Source organism: Hippopotamus amphibius, chromosome X (assembly GCF_030028045.1).
Source record: "Hippopotamus amphibius kiboko isolate mHipAmp2 chromosome X, mHipAmp2.hap2, whole genome shotgun sequence".
Lineage (NCBI taxonomy): Eukaryota > Metazoa > Chordata > Mammalia > Artiodactyla > Hippopotamidae > Hippopotamus > Hippopotamus amphibius.
Genome location: NC_080203.1, coordinates 30,837,527 through 30,862,915, shown reverse-complemented (window position 1 = coordinate 30,862,915; position 25,389 = coordinate 30,837,527). Strand labels below are relative to the sequence as shown.

At 36.0% G+C, this 25,389-nt stretch overlaps 1 protein-coding gene across 9 annotated transcripts in view; it reads right to left on the bottom strand.

Moving 5' to 3' along the window:
* Positions 1-13,866: 13,866 nt before the first annotated feature.
* CUL4B (cullin 4B) overlaps positions 13,867-25,389 on the bottom strand; it is a 46,807-nt gene continuing 35,284 nt past the window's right edge. For 5 of the 9 annotated variants that reach the window (XM_057717933.1, XM_057717932.1, XM_057717938.1 and 2 more), the window contains 6 exons: positions 23,644-23,751; positions 22,365-22,478; positions 21,539-21,644; positions 20,248-20,420; positions 18,514-18,666; positions 13,867-16,144 (listed from right to left, as the gene is read on the bottom strand). In XM_057717933.1, coding sequence (XP_057573916.1) covers positions 16,049-16,144; positions 18,514-18,666; positions 20,248-20,420; positions 21,539-21,644; positions 22,365-22,478; positions 23,644-23,751 — 750 coding nt within the window. In that variant the 3' untranslated portion in view covers positions 13,867-16,048. Of the gene's footprint in view, positions 16,145-18,513; positions 18,667-20,247; positions 20,421-21,538; positions 21,645-22,364; positions 22,479-23,643; positions 23,752-25,389 lie in introns of those variants that run through there. The other 4 variants (XM_057717937.1, XM_057717939.1, XM_057717936.1 and 1 more) reach the window with 2 other exon arrangements.

The window sequence follows — 25,389 nt, the reverse complement described above, 5'->3', positions numbered from 1 at the left end:
AACTTTCAACTGTAAGATGAATATGGTCTGAGGATCTAATATAAAACATGGTCACAATAGTTAACACTGTATTGTATAATTAAAATTTGCTAAGAGGGTAGAACTTAGATGTTCTTACAAAAAAGAAGTAAGTAAGGTGATGGATGTGTTAATTAACTAGATGGTGGAAATTCTTTCACAATATACATATATATACACATATCAAATCACCGCAATGTACTTTAAATATCTCACAATTTTGTCAATTATACCTAATTTTTAAAAATTAGTTATTTTAAGAGGATGTCATTTGGGAATATGTCTTTCATTTTGACTGAGGACCAATCTGAATATGAAGGAGATCAACACATATGTACTGAACAAACATTTCAAGGCTAATTGTACAACTTTTAAAATTTCTCATCCTATTTGTAATGTAAAATATACAAAGAAAAAAAAGGGTTAGAGTTTTTCTGAAGATTTCTTTGGAAAGTATGTGGCCATGCTATGTATAATGAAGGGGAAGGTTGGGGTAGGGAGGGGAGAAGTGGATGACTTGGTAACTCCTTCACCTCAAGCTTACTTGGGATAGTTACTTCCATTGAGATGACTTGAAAGTTTGAAGTGTGTTTACAGCAATTCAATACCATTAGACCTGGTGTCTGCCATATGCCTGAAAACTAAAGAGAGCTATGGCAACAGGATGGAGGGAGGGATTTGTCTGGGAAGCAAATATACTTTCTCTGATTGTAGGACCGACAGAAAGATGGCTACATTTTTACTGACCTGAACTTGAAGCGTTTATTGCCATAACACTAAATATGTGAAAGATATATCATTTATCTAACATTTCTAAGTATCATGTTTGCTATAATGCTAGAAATTGAAGATTTTTGTTACTTTATAGATATGTTGCTTACTAATCTCTTGCTTGAAACACATCAAAGTAGCTCATATTTACTAAATGGTTTGCCTTTTCTTTTACCAAAAAATTATGTAGTACACCCTCCCCTTTATTGTTGGTTTATTTATCCTAGAAAACAGGCAAGAGATTTAGAAAAGCAGAAAAAATTATAACAATAAACACTGCATGTTCCAAAGCTTGAGAAATCTTACACTATGATTTATTCATGGTTCCTAATTTATAACTCCTGATTTCTTGCTAACATATTATTTAGAGAACTGAAACTATTAACTGAAAGACTTAAAACAGTATAAAATTGTATCCAGAAAATTAATTTCATTGGCTTATTTTATAATTGTTCATATATCAGAAACACTCTTCTCAGTAACAAGGGATCTATACATAAAAAATATAGCCATTAAGTAAGAACTCTTTTTTTAAACTTGAGTTGTGGAGATTATTTTCTTGTCATCACCTGTTTAGTTTGTGACCTAGATAAATGCTACCTGCATTAATGCTTTAAAGGAAGAAATAAATTACTTATTCTATTAAATATTTGCTCTATCCTTGAACACTTGTATAGAACAAGGTAGTTTATACTAACAGTCAACCACCAGATGTATATGATCATTGAATCATTTTGTTTTGATTAATATTAAGATATATCAATATGCAAATGATAGCAGTGATGCTTAACCTGTTTTAACAGCTCATTTATTTTTGACCCATTTTGAGGTATAAACTGAAAATCATGATAATAAAACTGCTTTTGAAAACAAACAAGCAAATAAAACTATCCAAAGGGAAACAGAGAAAAACAATACCAAAAAATGTAAAGACCATTAATGAATTGTGGGACAATTTCAAATGGCCTAATTGGAGTCCATAAAGGAGGGAGAAGGCAGAAAAAAATATTTGAAAATAAAAATAGCAAAAAACTTTCCAAAATTTATGAAAACTATAAACCCACAGATCCAAAAATCTCAATGAACTCCAATTACGAGAAACAGGAAGAAAAATCAACATAAGGAACATCATAATGAAACAGCTCAAAATGTGGCAAAGAGAAAAACTTAAAAGGAACCAGAGACAATAAGACATTCTGCACAGAAAGAAAGAATGACATTGGACTTCTCACTGGAAACAATGCAAACAAAGGGGCAGTGGAGCAAAATATTTAAAGTACTAAAAGAAAAGAACTGTGAACTTAGAATTCTATATCCAGTGAAAATATATTTCAAAAACTAAGGTGAAATATGTTCAGACATAAAAAAAGTGGAAGGAACTCATCACCAGCAGATCCCCCACTAAAAGAAATGTTAAATGATGTCCTTCAGACAAAAGAAAAATGATACCAGATGGAAATCTGGATCTACACAAAGGAATGAAGAGCTTTGGAAATAAACACATGGGTAAATATGTAAGATTTTAAGAATTCATTTAAATCACTTTATAAGATATTTGACTTAAAACAAAAACAATAAGTGTTCTGTATAGTTTATAACATATATAAAAACAAAATGAATAAAGATCCAGAGGGGAGAAATGGAAGCATACTGCTGTGTAATTCTTACACTATAAGTGAAGTGGTATAATATTACCCAAAGGTAGAATATGACAGGTTAAAGATGGTGTGAGTATAAAATCTAATGTAACCATTAAAATATCAAAACATAGTTATAGTTATTAAACCAACAAAAGTGATAAAATAAAATCATAGCAATGCTCAATTAATGTTAACTTTAAGTCTAATCTGTCACCTTTTCCATTTATGAATCATATTCTTATTTGATATCTAAGAAGTTTTTACAAGTCCCCATAGATTTTTCCCTGCTTTTTCCTAAAAGTTTTATATTTTTACATATTACATTTACGATAATAAAATTTCAAAAATGAAACCAACAAGAGATCTCTGGGATAACATTAAGTGTACCAACATCTGCACTGTAAGGGTCCCAGAGAAGAGACAGAGAAGGGGATTGAAAATGTATTTAATGAAATTATGGTTGAAAATTTCCCAAACCTCAAGAAGGAAACAGGTATCTATGCAGGAAACACAGAGGATCCCAGACAAGATGAACCCAAACAGACATATCATAATTAAAATGGCAAAAGTTAAATGATCCCTGGTCAGAGAAAATTCCACATGTTGCATGGCATGAGTTCTAAAGGCAGCAAGAGAAAAACAGAGAGTCATATATGAGGGAATCCCTATAAGGCTATCAGCTGATTTCTCTGCAGACATTTTGCAGGACAGTAGGGAATGGCATGATATATTCAAAGTGCTGAAAGGAAAAACCTGCAACTTAGGATACTCTACCCAGCAAGATTATCATTTATAAAAGAAAAAGAGATAAAGAACAAGACAAGCAAAAACTAAATGACTTCATCAATACTAAACCTACCCTAAAAGAAACATTAAAGGGTCTTCTCAAAGCAGATAAGAAAAATCTATAGAAAGGGGAAAATCCCACTAGGAAAGGCAAATATTTATAGTAAGGACTGAGAATCCATGACTTAAATAAACCAATATGAAGATAAAAAGACAAAAAATTGTAAAAGCAACTATAACTACTGTAAACAATTAAGGGATAAACATAAAGATATAAAATAAGACATCAAAAACAAAAAGTAGGGGGAGGGAGTAAAAAAATGTAGATCTTTTGGAATGTTTGAACTTAAATGATTACTAGCTTAAAATTAATAGATATAATTATAGGCCAACATATATGAACCCCATGGTAGCCACAAAAAAAAAACCAACAATAGATACACAAAAACTTAAAAGATAGGTACACAAGCAAACTACTAACGAAAATCATCAAACCACAAGGGAAGAAACAAAAAGAAGAAGAAATGAACAGAGAACTACAAAAACATCTGGAAAACAAATGATAAAAAGGCAATAAGTACATAGCTATCAATAATTACTTTAAATGGCAATGGACTAAATGCTCCGATCAAAAGACATAGAGTGATTAATGTGATAAAAAAATACACTTCAATATGCTGCCTACAAGAGACTCACTGCAGGGCTAAAGACACAGACTGAAAGTGAGGGGATGGAAAAAGATATTTCATGCAAATGGAAATGATGAGAAAGCAGGGTAGCAATGTTCGTATCAAGAAAATAGACTTTAAAACAAAGGCTATAATAAAAGACAAAGAACGGCATTATGTAGTGATAAAGGGATCAATACAAGAAGAGGATATTATACTCGTTAACATATATGCACCCAATACAGGAGCACCTAAATATATAAAACAAATACTAAGATACAAAAGGAGAAATTGACAATAATACAATAATAGTAGGGGACCTAAACACTTACATCAATAGACAGATCATCAAGACAAAAGTCAGTATGACAACAATAGTCTTAAATGACACAACAGACCAGTTAGACTTAACAGATATCTATGGGACATTCCATCCACAAACAACAAAATGCACATTCTTTTCAAGCGCACATGGAACATTCCCCAGGATCAATCACATGCTAGGCCACAAAACAAGTCCCAACAAACTTAATGATGGAAATTATATCAAGCTTCCCCCACCCCTGCACAGGTTATGTGATCTCAGTTCCCAAACCAGGGACTGAACCCAGGCCACAGCACTGAAAGCCTGCAATCCTAACCACTAGGCAACCAGGATTAGCTTTTTTTCTGACCACAATGCTATGAAACTAGAAATCAATACAGGAAGAAAAATGGGAAAAGCACAAACCCATGGATACCAAACAACATGCTATTAAAAATCCAATGGGTCAGTGAAGAAATCAAAAAGGAAATCAGAGGGAATTCCCTGGCAGTCCAGTGGTTAGGACTCAGAGCTTTCACTGCCATGGCCCAGGTTCAATCCCTGGTTGGGGAAATAAGATCCTGTAAGCTAAGTGGTACAGCAAAAACAAATAACAACAACAAAAAAGAGGAAAATGAAGTTTCTCAAGATAAATGAAAATGGAAACAACACTAAAATCTGTGGGATGCAGCAAAAGCAGTTCTAAGAGTGAAGTTTACAGTGATACATGCCTTCCTCAAGAAACAAGGAAAATCTTGGACTTCCTAGATGGTGCAGTGGTTAAGAATCTGTCTGCCAGTGCAGGGGACACGGGTTCGATCCCTGCCCCACGAAGATATCACAAGCCGTGGAGCAACTAACCCCATGCATCACAACTATTGAGCCTGTGCTCTAGAGCCCATGAGCCACAACTATTGAGCCCATGTGCCGCAACTACTGAAGCCCATGTGCCTAGAGCCTGTGCTCCACAAGAGAAGCCACCTTGATGAGGAGCCCGTGCACCACAATGAAGAGTAGCCTTTGCTCACTGCAACTAGAGAAAGCCCGTGTGCAGCAACGAAGACCCAATGTAGCCAATAAATAAATTAATTAATTAAAAAAAAAGAAACAAGGAAATCTCAAACAACCTAATCTACCACCTAAAGGAATTAGAAAAGGAACAGACAAAGCCGAAAGTCAGCAGAAGGAAAGAAATAATAAAGATCAGAGAGGAAATAAATAGAGATTTAAAAAAACCCAGAAAAGATCAATGAAAGCAAGACCTGTTTTTCCAAGAAGATAAACAAAACTAATAAGACATTTAGCCAGGCTCAACAAGAAGAAAAGAGAGAAGACCGAAATAAAGTAAGAAATGAAAGAGAAAAAATAACAATTGATATCACAGAGACACAAAAAAATCATAAGAGAATAGTATGAATAGTTATATGTCAACAATATTGGAAAACCTAGAAGAAATGGAAAAATTTCTAGAAACATACAACTTGCCAAGACTGAATCAAGAAGAAACAGACAATTTGAACAGACTGATTACAAGCAATGAAATTGAATCTGTAATAAACACAATGCCCAGCAAACAAAAGTCCAGGACCAGACAGCTTCACAGGGGAATTCTACCATTCATGACAATCTCACAGCTAACATCATTCTCAATGGTGAAAAGCTTAAAGCCTTTCCTCTAAATTCAGGAATAAGGCAAGGATGCCCACTCTCATCATTTCTATTTAACATAGAAGTCCTAACCACCACAGTCAGACAAGAAAAAGAAATGGAAGGCATCCAAATTGAAAGGGAAGAAATAAAAGTGTCACTATTTGTAGATGACATGATACTTTATATAGAAAACTCTAAAAAGGAAAGAAAAAAAGGAAAACCCTAGTCTATTAGAATCCCAAAACTATTAGAACAAATGAATTCAGTAAAGTTTTAGGATATGAGATTAATATACAGAAATCTGTTGCTTTGCTATACACTAATAATGAATTATCAGAAAGAGAAAGCGAAAAAAAAAACCCAAAAAACAAACCCAAACACTCCCATTTTTTTTTAATATATATATATATATTTTTAAATTTTTTTTGGGGGGTACACCAGGTTCAATCATCTGTTTTTATACACATATCCCCATATTCCCTCCCTTCCTTGACTCCCCCCACCTCGAGTCCCACCCACCCTCCCCGCCCCAGTCCTCTAAGGCATCTTCCATCCTTGAGTTGGACTCCTTTTGTTATATAACAACTTCCCACTGACTATTTTACAGTTGGTAGTATATATATGTCTGTGCTACTCTCTCGCTTCATCTCAGTTTCCCCTTCACCCCCCGCCCCCTCCCATACCTCGAGTTCTCCAGTCCATTCTCTGTATCTGCATCCTTGTTCTTGTCACTGAGTTCATTAGAACCATTTTTAGATTCCATATATGTGAGTTAGCATACAATATTTGTCCTTCTCTTTCTTACTTCACTCTGTATGACAGATTGTAGTTCTATCCACCTCATTACATATAGCTCCATCTCATCCCTTTTTATAGCTGAGTAATATTCCATTGTATATATATGCCACATCTTCTGTATCCATTCATTTGTTGATGGGCATTTAGGTTGCTTCCATGTCCTGGCTATTGTAAAGAGTGCTGCAATAAACATTATGGTACAAGTTTCTTTTGGGATTATGGTTTTCTTTGGGTATATGCCCAGGAGTGGGATGACTGGATCATATGGTAGTTCTATTTGTAGTTTTTGAAGGAACCTCCAAATTGTTTTCCATAGTGGCTGTACCAACTTACAGTCCCACCAACAGTGCAGGAGAGTTCCCTTTTCTCCACACCCTCTCCAACATTTGTGGTTTCCAGATTTTGTGATGATGGCCATTCTGACTGGTGTGAGGTGATCCCTCATTGTGGCTTTGACTTGCATTTCTCTGATGATGAGTGATGTTGAGCATCTTTTCATGTGTGTGTTGGCCATCTGTATGTCTTCTTTGGAGAAATGTCTAGGTCTTCTGCCCATTTGTGGATTGGGTTATTTGCTTTTTTGGTATTAAACTTCATGAGCTGCTTGTATAGTTTGGAGGTTAATCCTTTGTCCGTTGTTTCACAGGCAACTATTTTTTCCCATTCTGAGGGTTGCCTTTTAGCCTTGCTTATGGTTTCTTTTGCTGTGCAAAAGCTTTTAAGTTTCATGAGGTCCCATTTGTTTATTCTTGATTTTATTTCCATGATTCTAGGAGGTGGGTCAAAAAGGATCTTGCTTTGATGTATGTCATAGAGTGTTCTGCCTATGTTTTCCTCTAGGAGTTTTATAGTGTCTGGCTTTACATGTAGGTCTTTAATCCATTTAGAGTTTATTTTTGTGTATGGTGTTAGGAAGTGTTCTAATTTCATTCTTTGACATGTTGCTGTCCAATTTTCCCAGCACCACTTACTGAAGAGGCTGTCTTTTGTCCATTGTATATTCTTGCCTCCTTTGTCAAAGATAAGGTGCCCATATGTGTTTGGGCTTACTTCTGAGTTCTCTATTCTATTCCATTGATCGTCCTTTCTATTTTTGTGCCAGTACCATACTGTCTTGATCACTATGGCCTTGTAGTATAGTTTGAAGTCAGGAAGCCTGATTCCACCAGCAAACAGTCCCATTTTGAAAAGACATCGAAAAGGTGAAAGACCTATACTCTGAAAAGTATAAAACATTGATGAAGGACATTGAAGGTGATACAAAGAAATGGAAAGATATCCTGTGCTCTTGGATTGAAAGAATCAGTATTGTTAAAATGGCCATACTACCCTAAGCAGTCTAAAGACTTAATGAAACTCTTATCAAAATATCCATAACATTTTTCACAGAACTAGAACAAATAATGCTAAAATTCATATGGAACCCCAAACAATTCTGAATTACCAAAGCAAACTTGAGGGGGAAAAAAAGCAAAACCACAAAGAACCAAAGCTAGAGGTTATCACCCTCCCAGACTTCAGACTATACTACAAAGTTTTAGTAATCAAAACAGCATGGTAATGGCACAAAAACAGACACATAGATCAATGTAACAGAAGAGAAAGCCCAGAAATAAACCCACACACCTATGGTCAATTAATCTACAACAAAAGAGGCAAGAACATGCAATGGGGAAAAGACAGTCTCTTCAATAAGTGGTGCTGGGAAAACTAGACAGCTACACATAAAACAATGAGATTAGAACATTTTCTCATACCATATACAAAAATAAACTCAAAATGGATTAAGGCCTAAATGTAAGACCTGAAATCATAAAACTAGTAGAGAGCATAAGCAGAACAGTCTTTGACGTAAATCATAGAAATATTTTTTGGATCTGTCTCTAAAGGCAAAAGAAATAAAAGCAAATATAAACAAATGAAACCTAATTAAAAGCTTTTGCACAGCAAAGGAAACCATCACCTAAAACAAATGACAACCTATGGACTGGAAGAAAGTATTTGCAAATGGTATCACTGACAAATGATTAATATCCAAAATACATAAACAACTCATACAACTTAGTATATATTAAAAAAACCTAACTCAATAAAAAATGGGCAGAAGACCTGAATAGACATTTTCCCAAAGATGACATACAGATGGCCAACAGGCACATGAAAAGATGCTCAACATCACTAATTATTAGAGCAATGCAAATCAAAATAAACAAGATATCACCTCACACCTGTCAAAATGACTATCATCAAAAAGTCTACAAATAACAAATGCTGGTGAGAATGTGAAGAAAAGAGAATCCTCCTACACTGTTGGTTGGAATGTAAATTGGTACAGCCACTATGGAAAACAGTATGGAGGTTCCTCAAAAAACTAAAAATAGATCTACCATATGGTTCAGTGATTCCACTGTTGGGTATATATCCAGAAAAATGAAAACACTAATTCAAAAAGATACATGCACCCCAGTGTTCATAGAAGCATTATTTACAATAGCCAAAATATGAAAGCAACCTGTGTCCACCAACAGACAATTGGATTAAGATATGGTATACACAATGAAATATTACTCAGCCATAAAGAATGAAATTCTGCCATTTGTAGCAACATAGATGGACCTAGAGATTAGTATGCTTAGTGCAATAAGTCAGAGAAAGACAAATACTTAAATGTAAAGTTAAAAAAATAATACAAGAATGTATATAGAAAAATGGAAACAGACTCATATAGAAAACAAACTAGTAGGAGGGAGGGAATATGGGGATATGTGTATAAATACAGATGATTGAACTTGGTGTACCTCAAAAAATAAATAAATAAATGAAAAAAAAAAAAAGAAAACAAACTAGTGGTTACCAGTGGGGAGAGGGAATGGAGGACAGGCAAGTTGGGATATGGGATTAAGAGATACAAACTATTATGTATAAAGTACATAATCAACAAAGATATAGTGTATAGCACAGGGAATTATAGCCATCATCTTATAATCTTAATGGAGTATAATCTGTAAAAGTACTGAATTACTATGCTGTATACCTCAAACTAATGTAATATCGTAAATCAACTATACTTCAATATGACAATAAAGCTTCCAAGAAAAAAATATTAAGACCTTGTGGTAGGGAAATATTCTTTCAACAAGATACAAAAAAGTACTAAACAAGGAAAAGATTGACAAATTGGACTAAAGTAAACTAAGAAATTCCGTACATCAAAAGTCACTATTAAGTGTGTAAAAGTCAAGCTATAGTGTATCATACAATTGTCTCTAGTCATATGTAGTTATTGAGTACATGAAATGTGACTAATGCAAATTAAGATGGTCTGGATGTGTAAAATACAGTCTGGATCTTGAGGACTTTGTATAAAATGTAAAATATCTCTAATAATTTTTATATTGATTTCATGTTGAAACAAAAATACTTTGGCTATACTGGGTGTGATGATTAACTTTATATGTCAACTTGACTTGGTCACAGATATTTGGTCTAACACTATTTCAAGTATTTTGTGAGGGTGTTTTTGGATGAGATTAATATTTGAATTGGTAGATTGAGTAAAGCAGATTGCCCTTCCTAATGTGGGTGGGCCTCACTCAATCAGTTGTAGGCCTGAATAGAACAAAAAGGTTGACCCTCCCATGAGTGAGTGGGAATTTTCTCCTGCGTGACCACTGTGGTGGGCCATCAGTCTTTTTCTGCTATCAAATTCCAACTGAAACAGCTCTTCTTGGTCTCAAGTCTGCTGGTTTTTTGGACTGGAACTACACCATTGGCTCTACTGACTGCAGATCACAGGACTTCTCAATTTTCATTACTGCATGAGCCAGTTCCTTATAATAAACCTATCTACACACACACACACACACATCTTGTTCTATTTCTCTGGAGAACCCTAATAGATTGGGTTAAACAAAATATATTAAAATTATTTTCACTTGCTTATTTTTGGCTTTTTTAAAATGGCTACTAGAAAATTTAAATTTACACATGTGGCTCACATTATATTTCTAGTGGTCACTGATGATCTAACATATATAAGGAACTTCTTAAAAAAAAAAAGAAGAAAAGAAAAAGACTACATATAAGAAAAATGGCAAAATATTTGAACAGGTACACCATAAAAGAGGAAATCCAAAAGGCCAAATTAATATATGAAAAAGATGCTTAACCTTATTAGTAATCAAGAAAATGCAAATTAAAATCACAATGGGGATGATTATACAAGGAAATAAACCACCATGAATGAGTCAGAAAAAGTAATAAACAACAAATTTATATCCCCCCAAGCACTTTAGATACTGGAAATTACCCGGTACAGGGTACAAAGTTACTAGTGTAAGAAAAATATTTAATTAAAAGAAAGAACCACAAAAAAAAAGCAAGCAACAGCAGACTATCAAAATGACCAGGTATATTTATATAAGAAGCAAACAGGACTTTTAGAAATAAAAAATATAAACTGTTGAAGTTAAAAATTCAATGGATAAATTAAACAGAAGATTGGGCACTGAAGGCAGAATCAGTTTACTGGAAAACAGTTCTAAAGAAATTACCAAGAATGCAGCCTTAGGGATGGAAAATATGAAAGAGAGATAGACACAGATGACAAAATAAATTCTACATGTCTGATTTAGTTCTTGGGGAGAAAAGAGAAAGAAAGGAAAAGAGGTAATATTTGAAAACCAAAATAATAGTTGCGAATTTTTCAGAACTAATTATAGACATGAATTTGCATGCAAATGAAGCACTATTATATACCAAGAAGGATAAATAAAAGGAAATCCACACTTCTCCATACTGAAACTGCAGAACACCTGCTGCAAAGAGGCAATGTTAAATGTAATCAGACTGATAAGTCACTATCATCTGTAAAGGAACAAAAATGAGACTAACAGCATATTCTTCACTGCAATAATGGAACCTGGAAGGCAGTATGATATCTTCCAAGATAACAGGCAAGAAAAAATAACAGGCAACCAAGAATTGTGTGGCTTGAAAAATAACATTTCAAAATAGAGTTGAAACAAAAACATTCTTGGTTAAGTAAAAACAAATTTACACAGTATACACGCACCCAGTAAATTTCTAAAAGATGTACTTCAAGAAGGAAAAAAAAATTAACTGAGAAAGAAGCTGAGATGCCAGAAGGAATGGTGAAGGAAAAATCTGGCAAATATGTAAATTAATCTACATTTGGTATAAAATAAATTGTTCATTTATTCAGCATGTATTATTTATCACCTACTGTAGTAGTACTACTACAATAGTAGTAAGCTGAATAATGTTCACTGAAAGATATCATGTCTTAATCCCTGGAATCTGTAAAATCTCACCTTACTTGGAAAACAGGTTTTTTACAGAAGTGATTAAGGATTTTGGGATGAGATTACTTGGGGATTATCTGAGTGGGTCTAAAATGCCAACATCACAAGTGTCCTTATGGAGATTACACAGAAGAGAAAGCCATGTGATAGCAGAGTCACAGAAAAGATGCTATGGAACCCGGCTTTTAAAGTGAAGGAAGGGGACTCGAGCCAAGGAATGTAGCTATAGAGGGAGTGTAGCCCTGCCAGCACCTTCATTTCAGCCCAGTAAAGCAGATTTCTGACTTCTGGCCTCTAGAACTGTGAGATAATTAATTTCTGTTGTTTTAAGCCACTACATTTGTGGTAATTTGTTACAGCAGCCACAGGAAACTAATGCACCTACTATGGCTAGAAACTTCCCTAAGTGCTTGAAATACATTAATGAACAAAACAAAGGTCTCTGCCCTAATGGATCTTAAACTCTACACTAGCGGAGTAAACAGACAATAATGCCGTAAGTATTGTTAACAAGTAAATTGTGTAGTATGTAAAAGGTAACAAATGATATGTAAAAAAGGAAAAAGAGCAGGGCCAGTGTGGAATCAGTAATGTGTGTGGTGGAGTTGGTAGGCAAGTTGAAATAGCTACTGTAAGCTTTCACTAAGAAGGTGGTGTTTGAGCAAAGACTAATGTTTTATTTTGTGGTGGTCATTTTTTAAAAAGAGGATAAAACTAGAACACTGGACAACAATACTGTGTAAGTTGGGGGAGAGGTGATCAGTATTAAAGTGTTCTAATATCTTTATGTTAATTGGGAGGAAAATTTAGATATTTATTTTAGACTTTGTTAAGTATACATGCTAACCTAATCAAGGGTAATCAGTAAAAGAATAGAAATAGAATATATAACTTCCAAATAAGTAGTGGGGAAAATGGAATAAAAAAGAAAATAAAACTCAATATATATTTTTTAAAGCTGAGAAAGGAGAAAAAGCAAAGAAAATTAGAAGAGATAGAGAGCAACCAGTAGGATGTCAGAAACAAATGCAAATGGATATAATCTTCCAGTTAAAGGACAGAAATTGTCTTCAACTATACCTCAATAAAAAAAATACATATTATGAAGAAAATGACAGAAATCGTCAGATTAGGGGAATAATGGGAAAATCCATCTAATATGGAACAGACACACCTAAAACTAAGAATATAAGAAAAGGCTGTTAAGCAATGAAGAGATATACCAAGAAAATACTAGACAAAATCAGGGTAGTTATTTTAAGGCAAAATACTAAAACTGACTCAAAAAGAAATAGAAACTCTGAAAAAAGTGTAAGTAAAGAGATTTGAGGGGCTTCCTAGATGGCGCAGTGGTTAAGAATCCGCCTGCCAAGGCAGAGTTCATGGGTTCGATCCCAGCTCCAGGAAGATCCCACATGCCGTGGAGCAACTAAGCTCGTGTGCCCAAAAAAAAAATTAAAAAAAAAAAAAAGAGAGAGATTGAATCAATAATCAAAAAATTCTCCATAAAGCAAGCCCAGGACCAGAGAGCTTCATTGGTGAAATATAGTAAATATTTAAAGAATTAACACCAATCCTTCTCAACTTAAATCTAGACTAGTTTCATATTGACTTTATGAAACTATTTGAGGATTTGGAATGAAACAATGTTTATACTTCTGCTTGATTTTCCTAAAATAGGATATTTAAGAATAAATACTCACCTTGAGGATTCCTGGGAATCACCTGTTACCATACCTTCCCCTCCACAATCCTACAACATTATCATCAAACCACCACAAAAATTTAAAAGAAATTTAAAAATAATAACAAAATTAACAACTGTGAATTCATTAAATAAATCATTAGGAAGAAGATTTTAAGTTCTGTGGTTTTATAACATTCTTACAGTATTTTAATTTTAAAGATCTTCTCCAGAAACTTTTTTTAAATAAAAGTTTTATTGGAGAAAAATAGAACCACCACGTACACAGGGAAAAGAGCACAAAAATTCATCTGATACAGAACTGAAAGTCACAATTATCCAATGTTGTTTGTGATTACTTTTCAATTTCTTAAACAGCTCCCCTCGATTTGGTTTTTAAGAGTCTGGCCAATTTTTTCAGCTGAAATAGCATCAAGTTTTAAAAAAATTAAGAGCCTCAGGGAAGGGACCAGCTTTCAAGATAACAAAGGTGACACCAAGAAATCTGCTAATAGGGCCAATTCTACCTAAAAATTCTTTAAGAGTAATTATCGAGTTTGGTGGAACAGTCTACATATTTCAGAGACCATCAGGGATGAGTTAGAACACTGACTTAGATGGTCCAGTATGGAGAGAGGGCAAACAAAATAGCTGCATTTCCTTGTCAGATAAGCTCATGTAAGGAAACCAGGGAGGCGCGAAGAAAATACAGGCAATGGCTGCTCAAAGATAATTAGGAAGGCATTCTAAATACCACATATTATTAGACAACAGTGTGTGAGTTGATGCAATTAGAAAGAAAACAGGCAGCTTTTTAAAAAAAATAGCTGGTCACAGGTCTTTGAGAACTCAAGAAAAAAATCAATAGCAAACACAAGAGCCAAAAGTCTTCTCAGTTGAGAGTTAGGACCTAGATATTCTTCTTAATGGCTCCAAATAGTCAAGGAAATACACTGCTGCAAAAACCATTAAAGCAGTTCTGATTTTTTTTAATCAAAACAAAATTTCTGCTTCTCCTCCAAGATCAATTCCCTTCAAAGCTTCAAGGAAAAACAAACAAGGAAGCAAAATAAAATCCAAAACCCAAACCCAAAAAACCACTGATGGTAAAAAGAAGCCTTTTACTCACATCATCAATTTGAAAAACAATATTTTGCTATTTTCTATGTATGATCAATCCTAGGACATTCCCCTGAAAAGCAGGTGTCCAGTTGCTATGAGAACTCCTTATCTTCAAGCAATTCTGAAAGGAGTAAGATCAGCATAATACAGAATTTGATATTCCCAACTAGGGGGTGTGTGGGGGAAATGAGGAAGGATCTAGTTCTATCTAAGGCTTTAGGAAGTTAAAATAAGGATGACAGGAAAGGCTTATATGCCAACAAAAAGGAGAGTTGAGGTGCTTCCAAACCAAACTTTGGTAGAGAAAATAGGAATGCTAAATCCCAGGAAGCCTGTAACAATCTACAATTGGTCCAAGTTAAAGACAAAACTGTCCAAACAATGTTAAAGTCTGAAGGAAGCTGAAAACTATTTTATGAATTTTTGCTCTTGTAAAAAGTTATAAAACATGTGGGTTTTGGTCTCTTTTGTGATATTCATATTATATTCATTTTTAATATGAAGAAAGAGTTGGATTTTTCTCTCCTACCATGTTCTTCTAGTACAATTCATCAGCAATTTTCTATTTCAGCTAATTTTATAAGTACCTGTTAATCAGCACAGTAAACTCAGGGCTGAACCATATACACACATCCCATTGTCACAAATGGAACATTTTAGGATGTGTGTATACAAGATTATGTAAGCAACTGTCCCTCTACTTGAAAACTTGTTTCCAAATAAAATTTTTAAAAACATCCCTTTCAGTATAACAGAACATTACTTAGTAAAATATCAATAGCTATGACAACTTATTTTTCTCTTCAATGGAAATCACAAAACAGGTGAACAATCAAGTCCAGGGTGGTTTTTCTATTTGATAAATACATCCAGAACTCTGTACAGTAAATAAAGTTTGCATGCAGTTTAAGTATCTTTAAATGACATTTTAAGCAAATAAACCTTTTGCTTCATAATTAATGGTGTATAAGAACCCCCCCTCCTTCTTTTTTAATAGCCATAGGGACCTCTTCCCCAGTTCCAAATAGGAATCATGAAGACCAGGTACTTTCTTGAGAGTTTTCTGCACATCATACTAAATAACATGCAAAGAGTTCAACAATATTCTTCTTAAAGGTAAGTATTACTCTTTAAATGGGCATGTTAACCACTGAAAAGTCACTCAACTATTTCCATTACACTGCTTCATTTGGTCATTGGTAGTATAAAGGAAGTCAAATAATAACAGGTTAGTTTATCCACTGGCTACTGCATATGACATCAAATGCTCCAAGGCCAACATTTTACGCAATATAATTGTACTGGTTTGGATTTTCTTTATCTCTTTCCATGTAGTCCCGGTCAATTAAGGATTCTATTCTCTTCTTAAGATCAGCAGGCTGTAAGAGAAGGCAAATTTTCAGTGCAAAGCTCATAATTACTGGATCAAGCCCATTTACCAATAATACCCCATTAAAAAAAAAAAGTTTTGGCTCACTGATTAAATGTATTTAATCTCCTTAATGTTTTTTAATTCTCCTTAATTTTTTAAAGAGGAAAGTGTAATGAAAATAAACCAGGTTAAAAAATGTTTTTATACTATACATATACTGTCACATCCTGTCACATTATTATTATTATTATTTTAAATATTTATTTATTTGGCTGCACCAGGTCTTAGTTGTGGCATGTGGGGTCTTTGTTGCCACGTGTGGGATCTTTGCTGCAGCATGCGGGATTCTTCAGTTGTGGCATGTGAACTCTTAGTTGTGACATGTGAGATCTAGTTCCCTGACCAGGGATCGAACCTGGACCCCCGGCACTGGGAGCGTGGAGTCTTAGCCACTGGACCACCGTGGAAGTCCCTTGTCATATTGTAATATAATACTTTACTATTTTAAAGAGGTCTTCTGAGAACCAGCTATTCTCTGCACAAATACAAAAGACTATCATAGCTTCACATAAGGAACACATTATAGTTTAAGGAAACAACACTATTTAGTTTTACCAAGATAGTTTGAGAAGTAGACCCTAAATTTGGATAAAAGCTGGTTCTCAAAGTCAGGCTGCACTTTTATAAATTAAAAAATGTACCATGGAAATCACTATTTACAAGAATACTACAACAAATGGCTTGATAAGTGAAGTATCATCTCATAATTCAGACCTTCGTATTTCAGGTTTAATGTAAGATTTAACTGTTACCTGCTATAAATGATCTGAATTTTTGAATCCTACTTGTTGAAAAATCAATGAGAAAGCTTATAGCTTGTTCTCATGATTGCATTGTTAGCTCCAGTCTTTTGTATCTAGCCTACAAAAAGAATATAATCTTGCTTGCTAGTAGCTTCAGATTGTGTAAAATGGCTACCTGATTAAGAAAGGTAAAGAGGGAAAGTAGTTTGATGAGGCAGCCAAAATTTCACCGAAGTTTGAATTTCAAGGTTTGAAAATCAAAATGACTTTCTCTTAATTATGGTGAAAGACCCAGAATATCAGCACAATATTTATTATAGTGATCCTCTAACTTCACTAGCTAGCTAGCATCAGTGATCTCTCTGGTTGGAGATGAAATGATTGTTAAACAGGCAGAGCATGAAGGTGAGAGAGTGGTAACGATGGGGCAGTATTAGGTTTGGAGAAGAGAGAAAGCCTACCTTATTAGCAGTGACAGCTAATGAGCACTTATGTGCCAGACCCAGTGCTAAGTTTTTACATATATTATCTCATTTAAGCTTCACAATAATCCTACGAGATAAGTACTAGTATCATCTTCATTTTACAAGAGGAAACAAGCTCAAAAGGTGAAATGACTTACCTAGGCCCAAAGCTCATGAGAACCCTAACAGCCAAGAGTCTATCCAAACTTTACCAAGTGTTTATCATCACAAGAGTTTGGGAACCTTCTAAAATATGAGATGCAGTCCAGTACAACACCAGATTGTCTAAGGTGTTTTATTACTGGGCATTTACGTTGGAACATGTCCATGTGACGACTAATTTCAATTTGCCAGAACTACCGCCAAGCTTTAAAAAAGATGCCTAATGACGACTAGCTATCTGTAGAGTTTTTAATGGACACTTACACAAACTAACTAAACAGAAGATTTAACTTAATTAAAATAACCAAATCTGTCAAAAAGCAAGGTATTTCAAGAAGAAAAACAAAAACAAAAATAATAAAGAAGCTCAAAAAAAATAAAGTGAATAAACTTGAAAATTTCAAAGACTCAGTAGCTAAACTTTCAGGTATAAGAGCTTTATAAATTGTTTCCCCCTTTTGTCACAGCTGCCCACATATGCCAACAAAGGTTTTTTGGAAATCAAATATATGAGCATGAGAAATGAAAACCTTTGTCCCTCCAAATGGTCTTGAGGTTTTAGTCTATGTTCTTAAGATCTGTATCTGAAAAATCTAATTTTTGGGGGGGGGGGGGGGGGGGGCTATGCTGGGTCTTCGTTGCCATGCACAGGCTTCTCACTGTGGTGGCTTCTCTTGTTGCAGAGCACAGGCTCTAGGCACGTGGCCTTCAGCAGTTGTGGCATGAGGGCTCTAGAGCGCAGGCTCAGTAGTTGTGGCAAACGGACTTAGCTGCTCCGTGGCATGTGGCATCTTCCCAGACCAGGGATCGAACCCATGTCCCCTGCTTTGGCAGGAGGATTCTTAATCACTGTGCCACCAGGGAACTCCCTCTAATTTTTATATATAATAAGCTCAATATAATTTTTATATATAAGCATCTCAATAATAAAATACAGAGGTACCCACCTTTACTGGAAATTTCAATTGGTTGTACACTTCTGAAACAAGGAGATTGTGGCTAAGTGTCTTTCTCATCTTCATAATTCGAACAATTGCAGCATCAATTTGATACTGTCTGTCTTGAAATACTCTTTCTGTAGTGCTTGCTTGTTCCTCAACCTAACAAAAAAAACGTTTTGAACTTAGGAACTGTATCTGAAGTGAAACTTGATTACTTATACAAATTGTACATTTTAGGGACATGACACAGTTAATGTTTTAAATATGCTGAATTATCAAAAGAAACCTTATAAATACAATGACAGAAAAAAACCATACAAACATAACTCCTTTCTGTCCTAATGTCCTGTATCAATGAAGTAACACCAATATTAGTTAATAGAAAAATACACCTTTGAGTTGCTTTTCTAGAAAGACAGCTGATGAAGAATTTATCATTTTCTTTTGCTCTGTTCTTAAAATCCTAATGTGTCACAAGAGGTTCTGTATGACATTAGCTTATCTGTAAAAGTGACTGACTGACATCTGACTCAAAGTATGGAACTACCCAGCTAAGCTAACTAGAGTCAAATTTTTTTAAAATTAATTTTTGTTTTGTAATATATAAATCAGAAATACAGTTAAAAAATCAGTTAACCAATTTTAATGCTAAAGCAAGAATGTTCCTCTTCAGCACCTAAATTAAAAGAGTAGTTTGGCTTTTTTTGTATTCCCTGACCAGGGATCAAACTCATGCCCCCTTGCAGTAGAAGGGTGAAATCTCAACCACTGGACCGCCAGGGAAGTTCCTAGTTTGGGCTTTCTGCAGTTAGTTTCTTTCTGATACAGCACACGTTTTAAAATGACACAGTAATCTAAAGGAATATCATGTCTTTGATGTGAATGTTAACAAGACAGAAACTTGTTTGTGAGACATTGACCTCTATCCCACATTAAATCTTTTTCTCAAGTACTGTATTAAACCTTGTTGGAATTGAAACCAACTGGTTTCAGGAAATGCTGCAGTTGTTGGTTTCCTTAATAAAAGTCTCTTACAAATCCAAATGGCAAAAACAAACAAAATATTCACTGTTGATCAAAGAAATACTAACTAAATCATTCTGATTTTTTTACCAAGCAAGTTGGCAAAGATTAAAAAAAGAAAATATAATCTTTAGTGCTGGCAAGGGCACAGTAAGAGAGGCACTCATGCTATTAGACAGTGTAAACTGGTCCAGTCTTTCTGGAACACAAAATGGCACAATACATTAAGACTTTTAAAATGTTCACACTCTTTAACCCAAAAAGATCTACTTCCATGATAAATCTGTAGGGAAAGGATCAGAGAGATTAAGATTTAGGTACAGAAATGCATCCTGCTGTTTTATTTACAATAATAAGTTATGAATTTAACTGCCCAACAATGGACATTGGTTGAATACATTATTATTGCTGCGTAAAAGAATATTCTGTGGCCATCTGCCATTTTATTAAGATGCTTAATGGCATGGAAAAATTCTAAAGACTTAATGTTAAAGACAAAAAAAGCAGGATATAAAACTATGTCAAGTATCAGGCCCAACTGTGTACAGCCCCCTCCCAACCTGCAAAATCAAATAGTGAAATACAATGAGCTAGATATAGGCACAGATAATGTTAATGTTAGCGGTAGTATTCTAGACTAAAATCTTCTTTATAAATCTTTATTATCAACACATATAATTCCAGTACATTAGGATGAGGAGAATGCAAAAGAAATACCGTTTCTTTCATCTGAATTTGATTGATCTTTATCCTGAAAAGTTTGTGCTTGAAATCATCATTACAAACGAACTTGTCACCATCTTCGATATCTTTACCCTTTGGATTTTTCGCCAGAACTCTGGCTTTGCCACAGGCCAATGATTGCAGTGTTCTCCTTAACTCTCCATCCTCTGAAGAAGAAAGAGTGGCTTAGTTATTTGTTATTAACTCATCAACACAGACAGCTACATTCAAAGCTCAATCTACCTTCTACCCCACCCATCTATTAAAACTGTTACCTTTTCCCCCCAAGATCATGAACAACTTCCTCTTTTTTCTATCCAATGGCTTTTCTCCTGGCCATCCTCTAAAGGCTTCAATTACCATTCCATGCAGATAACCACACCTCCAGAAATGACATCCCATTTTCCCCAGTCCTACATTTAAAGGATGCCTCCATCTGGCTCTTTCACTATCATCAATTTCTGTACGTCCAACATTTTATTCATCATCTTCCCCATAAAACTATGTCTTCTTTCCAATTGTTAGTCATGAAGCTACCACCCACCTACTGTGGTGAGAAGCCCTGGAATCATGTTTTAACTCTTCCCTCTCCTTCATCCTCCACGTATCTAGTAGTTGCTTCCTTAGAGATGCCTCATCTCTCTTCTCATTGGCCTCATTCTAGTCTAAGCTCTTCATCACTTTATGCCTGAATTACCCCATTAGCTTCTGGACTGGAATCTGTTCATCCTCCAAACTGCCCTACTATCTATTGATTATAGGCAAGCTGCCCAAATAAATCACTTCCAATATATCACACACTTAAGACCCTACAATGTATGTTTCACTTGCTAGATTTGTAAGGCTCTCCATATCTTACCTATCTAACTTTGTATCTCACTAGTCTATGCTGCAGTTAAACTTTTCATGACTCCTGTGTATGCAGTACTCATTCCTTCCTCCATGCCTTTTCTCACGGTATTTCCTCTTGCAACATATGCCTTCTCCATAACTAAAATCTGAAGGCCCAGCTCAAGTTCCACCTCCTTCATGATGGCTTTCCCAATTGTGCTAGTCCAGTGATCTGCTGCTTCAATGAACTCCTAACACACTCTGTCAGCACCACAGATTGGTACTTATTGGTTGTGAAATTATTTTAAGTGTCATTTCCCCCTTTCTCCATGGTTATATTATAAGTTCTGAGGAGAGGCATTATTCGTTTATATTCCCCCAGAGTTCTTAACCAAGTGGAGAGCACATAGTAGACACTGGATAATGCATGCTAATCAGCTGATTCAACACAAACCTATTCCGGTAGCCTGCTTGATCTCTTCTAAACTGAACTCCTCTCCCTCATTAAACATTAGCAGCACCAGTGTTTGAAAAAGAGAGACCTGGAGTTCCTTTTTACCCTGTTGGAGAAACAATAGTGTTCAGCCATCATTTTTTTAAAAAACACATGAAAATTAATCAAATAACTAATCTCTTACTGGAAAAGCATTTTTCAATTAGTGGATTTAGAAACACGGATTAACATTACCCAGAAAAGCCCGTATGTTCAGTGTAAAGTTTAGGTGTGATCCTACCTAAAATAGGAGGAAAGATTGGGTGACCTTTCTAGAGGTCTTTTTTAAAGACTTATAATTAAAACAGAATAACAAAGTAATGAAAATTAATAACTCAGCTATATGTGTCATTATAGATATTTACCACGAGCAGCAAGAAATCACTATTTCTATGCATTTTCGATTTGTCTCATTCAGATTAGTCATGAAAAGCTGTAGGATTTTTTGAAATTAGATATGAGAACTGTTCCCCTTAACGCCCACTCTATTCTCTAGCTCCCAGCAATAAGAAGTTTCCTGTCAAGAAGTAGCACCATGAATTTTGCATCAACATGTGGGGAAAGGGTGTGGGAGAAAAGGGTTATTGATTTTGGTTTTGCAGCAGGGTCCAATCAATTGCGGAAAAGACCACATTCTTATAATATACACAGAGCTGGGACAAGTTATCACTATGTCATGCAGATATTTAGGACAACATTACAAAACACCTTAAACCTTCAAGTTAAGAGGGGTGACCTCAATATCAAAGATGAAGGTGAAAACTGAGTTTGGGGAACATCCACTTACCTCTTTAAATTCTGCCTTTAGCACACAGTGTCCTAGGGTTGACTGCCACTGAAGTTTCCTGCCACTATGTTTGCCTAGGTAAAATGTCTTGAAAATCTCCTGAAGTTTTACCATCTACAATAAATAAAACAATGCTTTACTTAAGCTCTATATCCAATATCACATTTATTTATTTATTTATTTATGGCTGTGTTGGGTCTTCGTTGCTGCACATGGGCTTTCTCTAGTTGCAGCGAGAGGGGGCTACTCTTTGTTGCGGTGCATAGGCTTCTTAGTGCAGTGGCTTCTCTTGTTGTGAAGCATGGGCTCTAGGCACACGGGCTTCAGTAGTTGTGACATGGGGGCTCAGTAGTTGTGGCGCACGGGCTTAGCTGCTCTGTGGCATGTGGGATCTTCCCAGACCAGGGCTCGAACCTGTGTCCCCTCCATTGGCAGGCAGACTCTTAACCACTGTGCCACTAGGGAAGTCCCTCACCACTTTTTATATTTACCCCATGTGTAAAAATTTCTGTAAGTTTTCAACTATACATAGTGGGTCTACTGATCACTTTGATTTAAGGTAATAACCACCAAATCTAATGGCATTAATCAGTCTTTACACTCTCTGATCCCGTCTGCAACATTTTATCATCCCCTTTTTGTAAACATTCATCTCCAATGTCTTCTGTGTCTCTACACCATGCTGGTTCCTTTACCTCACTATTGCTTCTTCACTGGTTTCCTTCACAGGTACCTCTTCCTACCACCTACCAAATGTGAGCCTTTTTCAAAGTTCTGCCTTAGGCCTGTTCTTCCTGTTTCCACATTCTCCCTCTTAATAAGGGAAATCTGCTGAGTTTCCATGATCATCTCCAAGCAGGACTCTCAGTATCTCACTAGCCTTAATCCTTTTGTAAGCTTCAGTCCTGGGTTAAGACATTTCCCCATGAGTTAGAATGGATTTACTCAAATACCCATCATTCAGCAATCCAACCTCCCAAATGATATACGGGCAAGAATTTTTGGGAGCTGGGCAGAATAATGGGTACAATCTGGGGAACTGAAAGAAGAGTCAAGGAAATTGGCCCAGAATCCAGAAACTTGGCATCTGTAGCTATGCTCTAATGATTTAAGTACCAGAGTAGTATAAATAAAAGAATATTAAAAAACAGTTGACATTTGGTGTTGCTGTGCTTACTGACATAAACTTTTAAAAAGTACATATTGTTCAATGATAAGGAAAATAGAAGTGTCATGTATTTCTATGCTTATAACTCAAGTCCTAAACAGCAACTCTTACCTCTGGTGGTAAATGAACTTCCATAGGCACATATGTTGGCCAATAACCCATTGTCAGGATATTCACAGTTAATTCAATATTCCCAGGTACATTCTGGTTCTGCATATACTACAATAAGATCAACACACACACTGAGATCTTAAAAAATAAAAGTGCATACATTTCATGCCATAATAATGACTCATTCAATAAGTTCCCCACTATAAAACTATAAGCAAATACTGACCATCTTTAAAATAAAAGGTAACTATTAAAAGGACTACAAATGAAGCCTATAATAAATGTACTAGAAAAGTGCACTGGGTAACATTTTGCTACAATGTCACACAAGGATCACATGACTCCATTAGGGGCATTAACAACTTAAATAATTTCTAACATCCAACTGGGCTGTTATAGGATTTCTTTTCCATTCTTTTCCCCATACCACCTGCAGTTCCCATCTTTGGAGACCCCTATGTGGCTTGGAAAACCTGGCAGCAACCCCCATTCCTCACCCCACCAGCCAGCCCAAGTCTCTGGTTTTTCACTTGCTCCACTGCCTGTTTCCAGGGGGTGACCTGAAATGGGGAGGAAGAAGAAGGGGAAAGGGCAAAGCAGATAAACACTATTCTGTAGCTATTACAGGACGCATGATCCTACTGACCCTCATCTTTCTCTTCAGGCTTCCACTTTCATTTCCCACCGTAGCAATACAGTGGTAAAGAAGTCATTATTAGAATTGAATTGAGGGAAGATGGCAGAGTAGGAGGACATGCGCTCACTCCCTCTTGCAAGAGCACTGCAATTACAATTAACTGCTGAACAGCCATCAACAGAAAGAGACTGGAACTCACCAAAAAAAAAACACCCCACACCCAGAGACAAACGAGAAGCAGCAATGAGACAGTAGGAGGGACGCAATCGCGTTAAAATCAAATCCCATAAATGCTGGGTGGGTGACTCACAAGCTGGAGATCAGTTATACTGCAGAAGTCCTGAGGGTTCTGAGCCCCATGTCAGGCATCCTAACCTGGGGGTCTAGCAATGGGAAGAGGAATCCCCAGAGAATCAGACTTTGAAAGCCAGTGGGATTTGATTGCAGGACCGCTACAGGACTGGGGGAAATGGAGACTCCACTCTTCAGGGCACACAAAAAAGTGTGCTCACCAGGACCCAGGGGGAAGGAGCAGTGACCCCATAGGAGACTGAACCAGACCAACCTGCTGGTGTTAGAGGGTTGCCTGCAGAGGTGGGGGGCAGCTGTGGCTCACCGAGGAGACAGGGGCACTGGCAGCAGGGGTTCTGAGAAGTGCTCATTGGCGTGAGCCCTTCCAGAGTCCACCATTAGCTCCACCAAAGAGCCTGTAAGCACCAGTGCTGGGTCGCCTCAGGCCAAACGACCACCAGGGTGGGAACACAGCCCCACCCATTGGCAGACAAACAGATTAAAGTGTCACTGAGCTCCGCCCACAACATTGGATTAAAGTTTTACTGAGCTCCACCCACCCAGCCCAACCCACCATCAGTCTCTCCCATCAGGAAGCACCCATGAGCCTCCTAGACAGCTTCCTCCACAAGAGGGCAGACAGCAGAATCAAGCAGCATCAGCAGTATTCCATCTTGTGGAACTGAAAATCACAGCCACAGAAAGACAGAGAAAATGAAAAGGCATAAGACTTTGTACCAGATGAAGGGACAAGATAAAACACCAGGAGAACAACTAAATGAAGAGGAGATAGGCACCCTTCCAGAAAAAGAATTCAG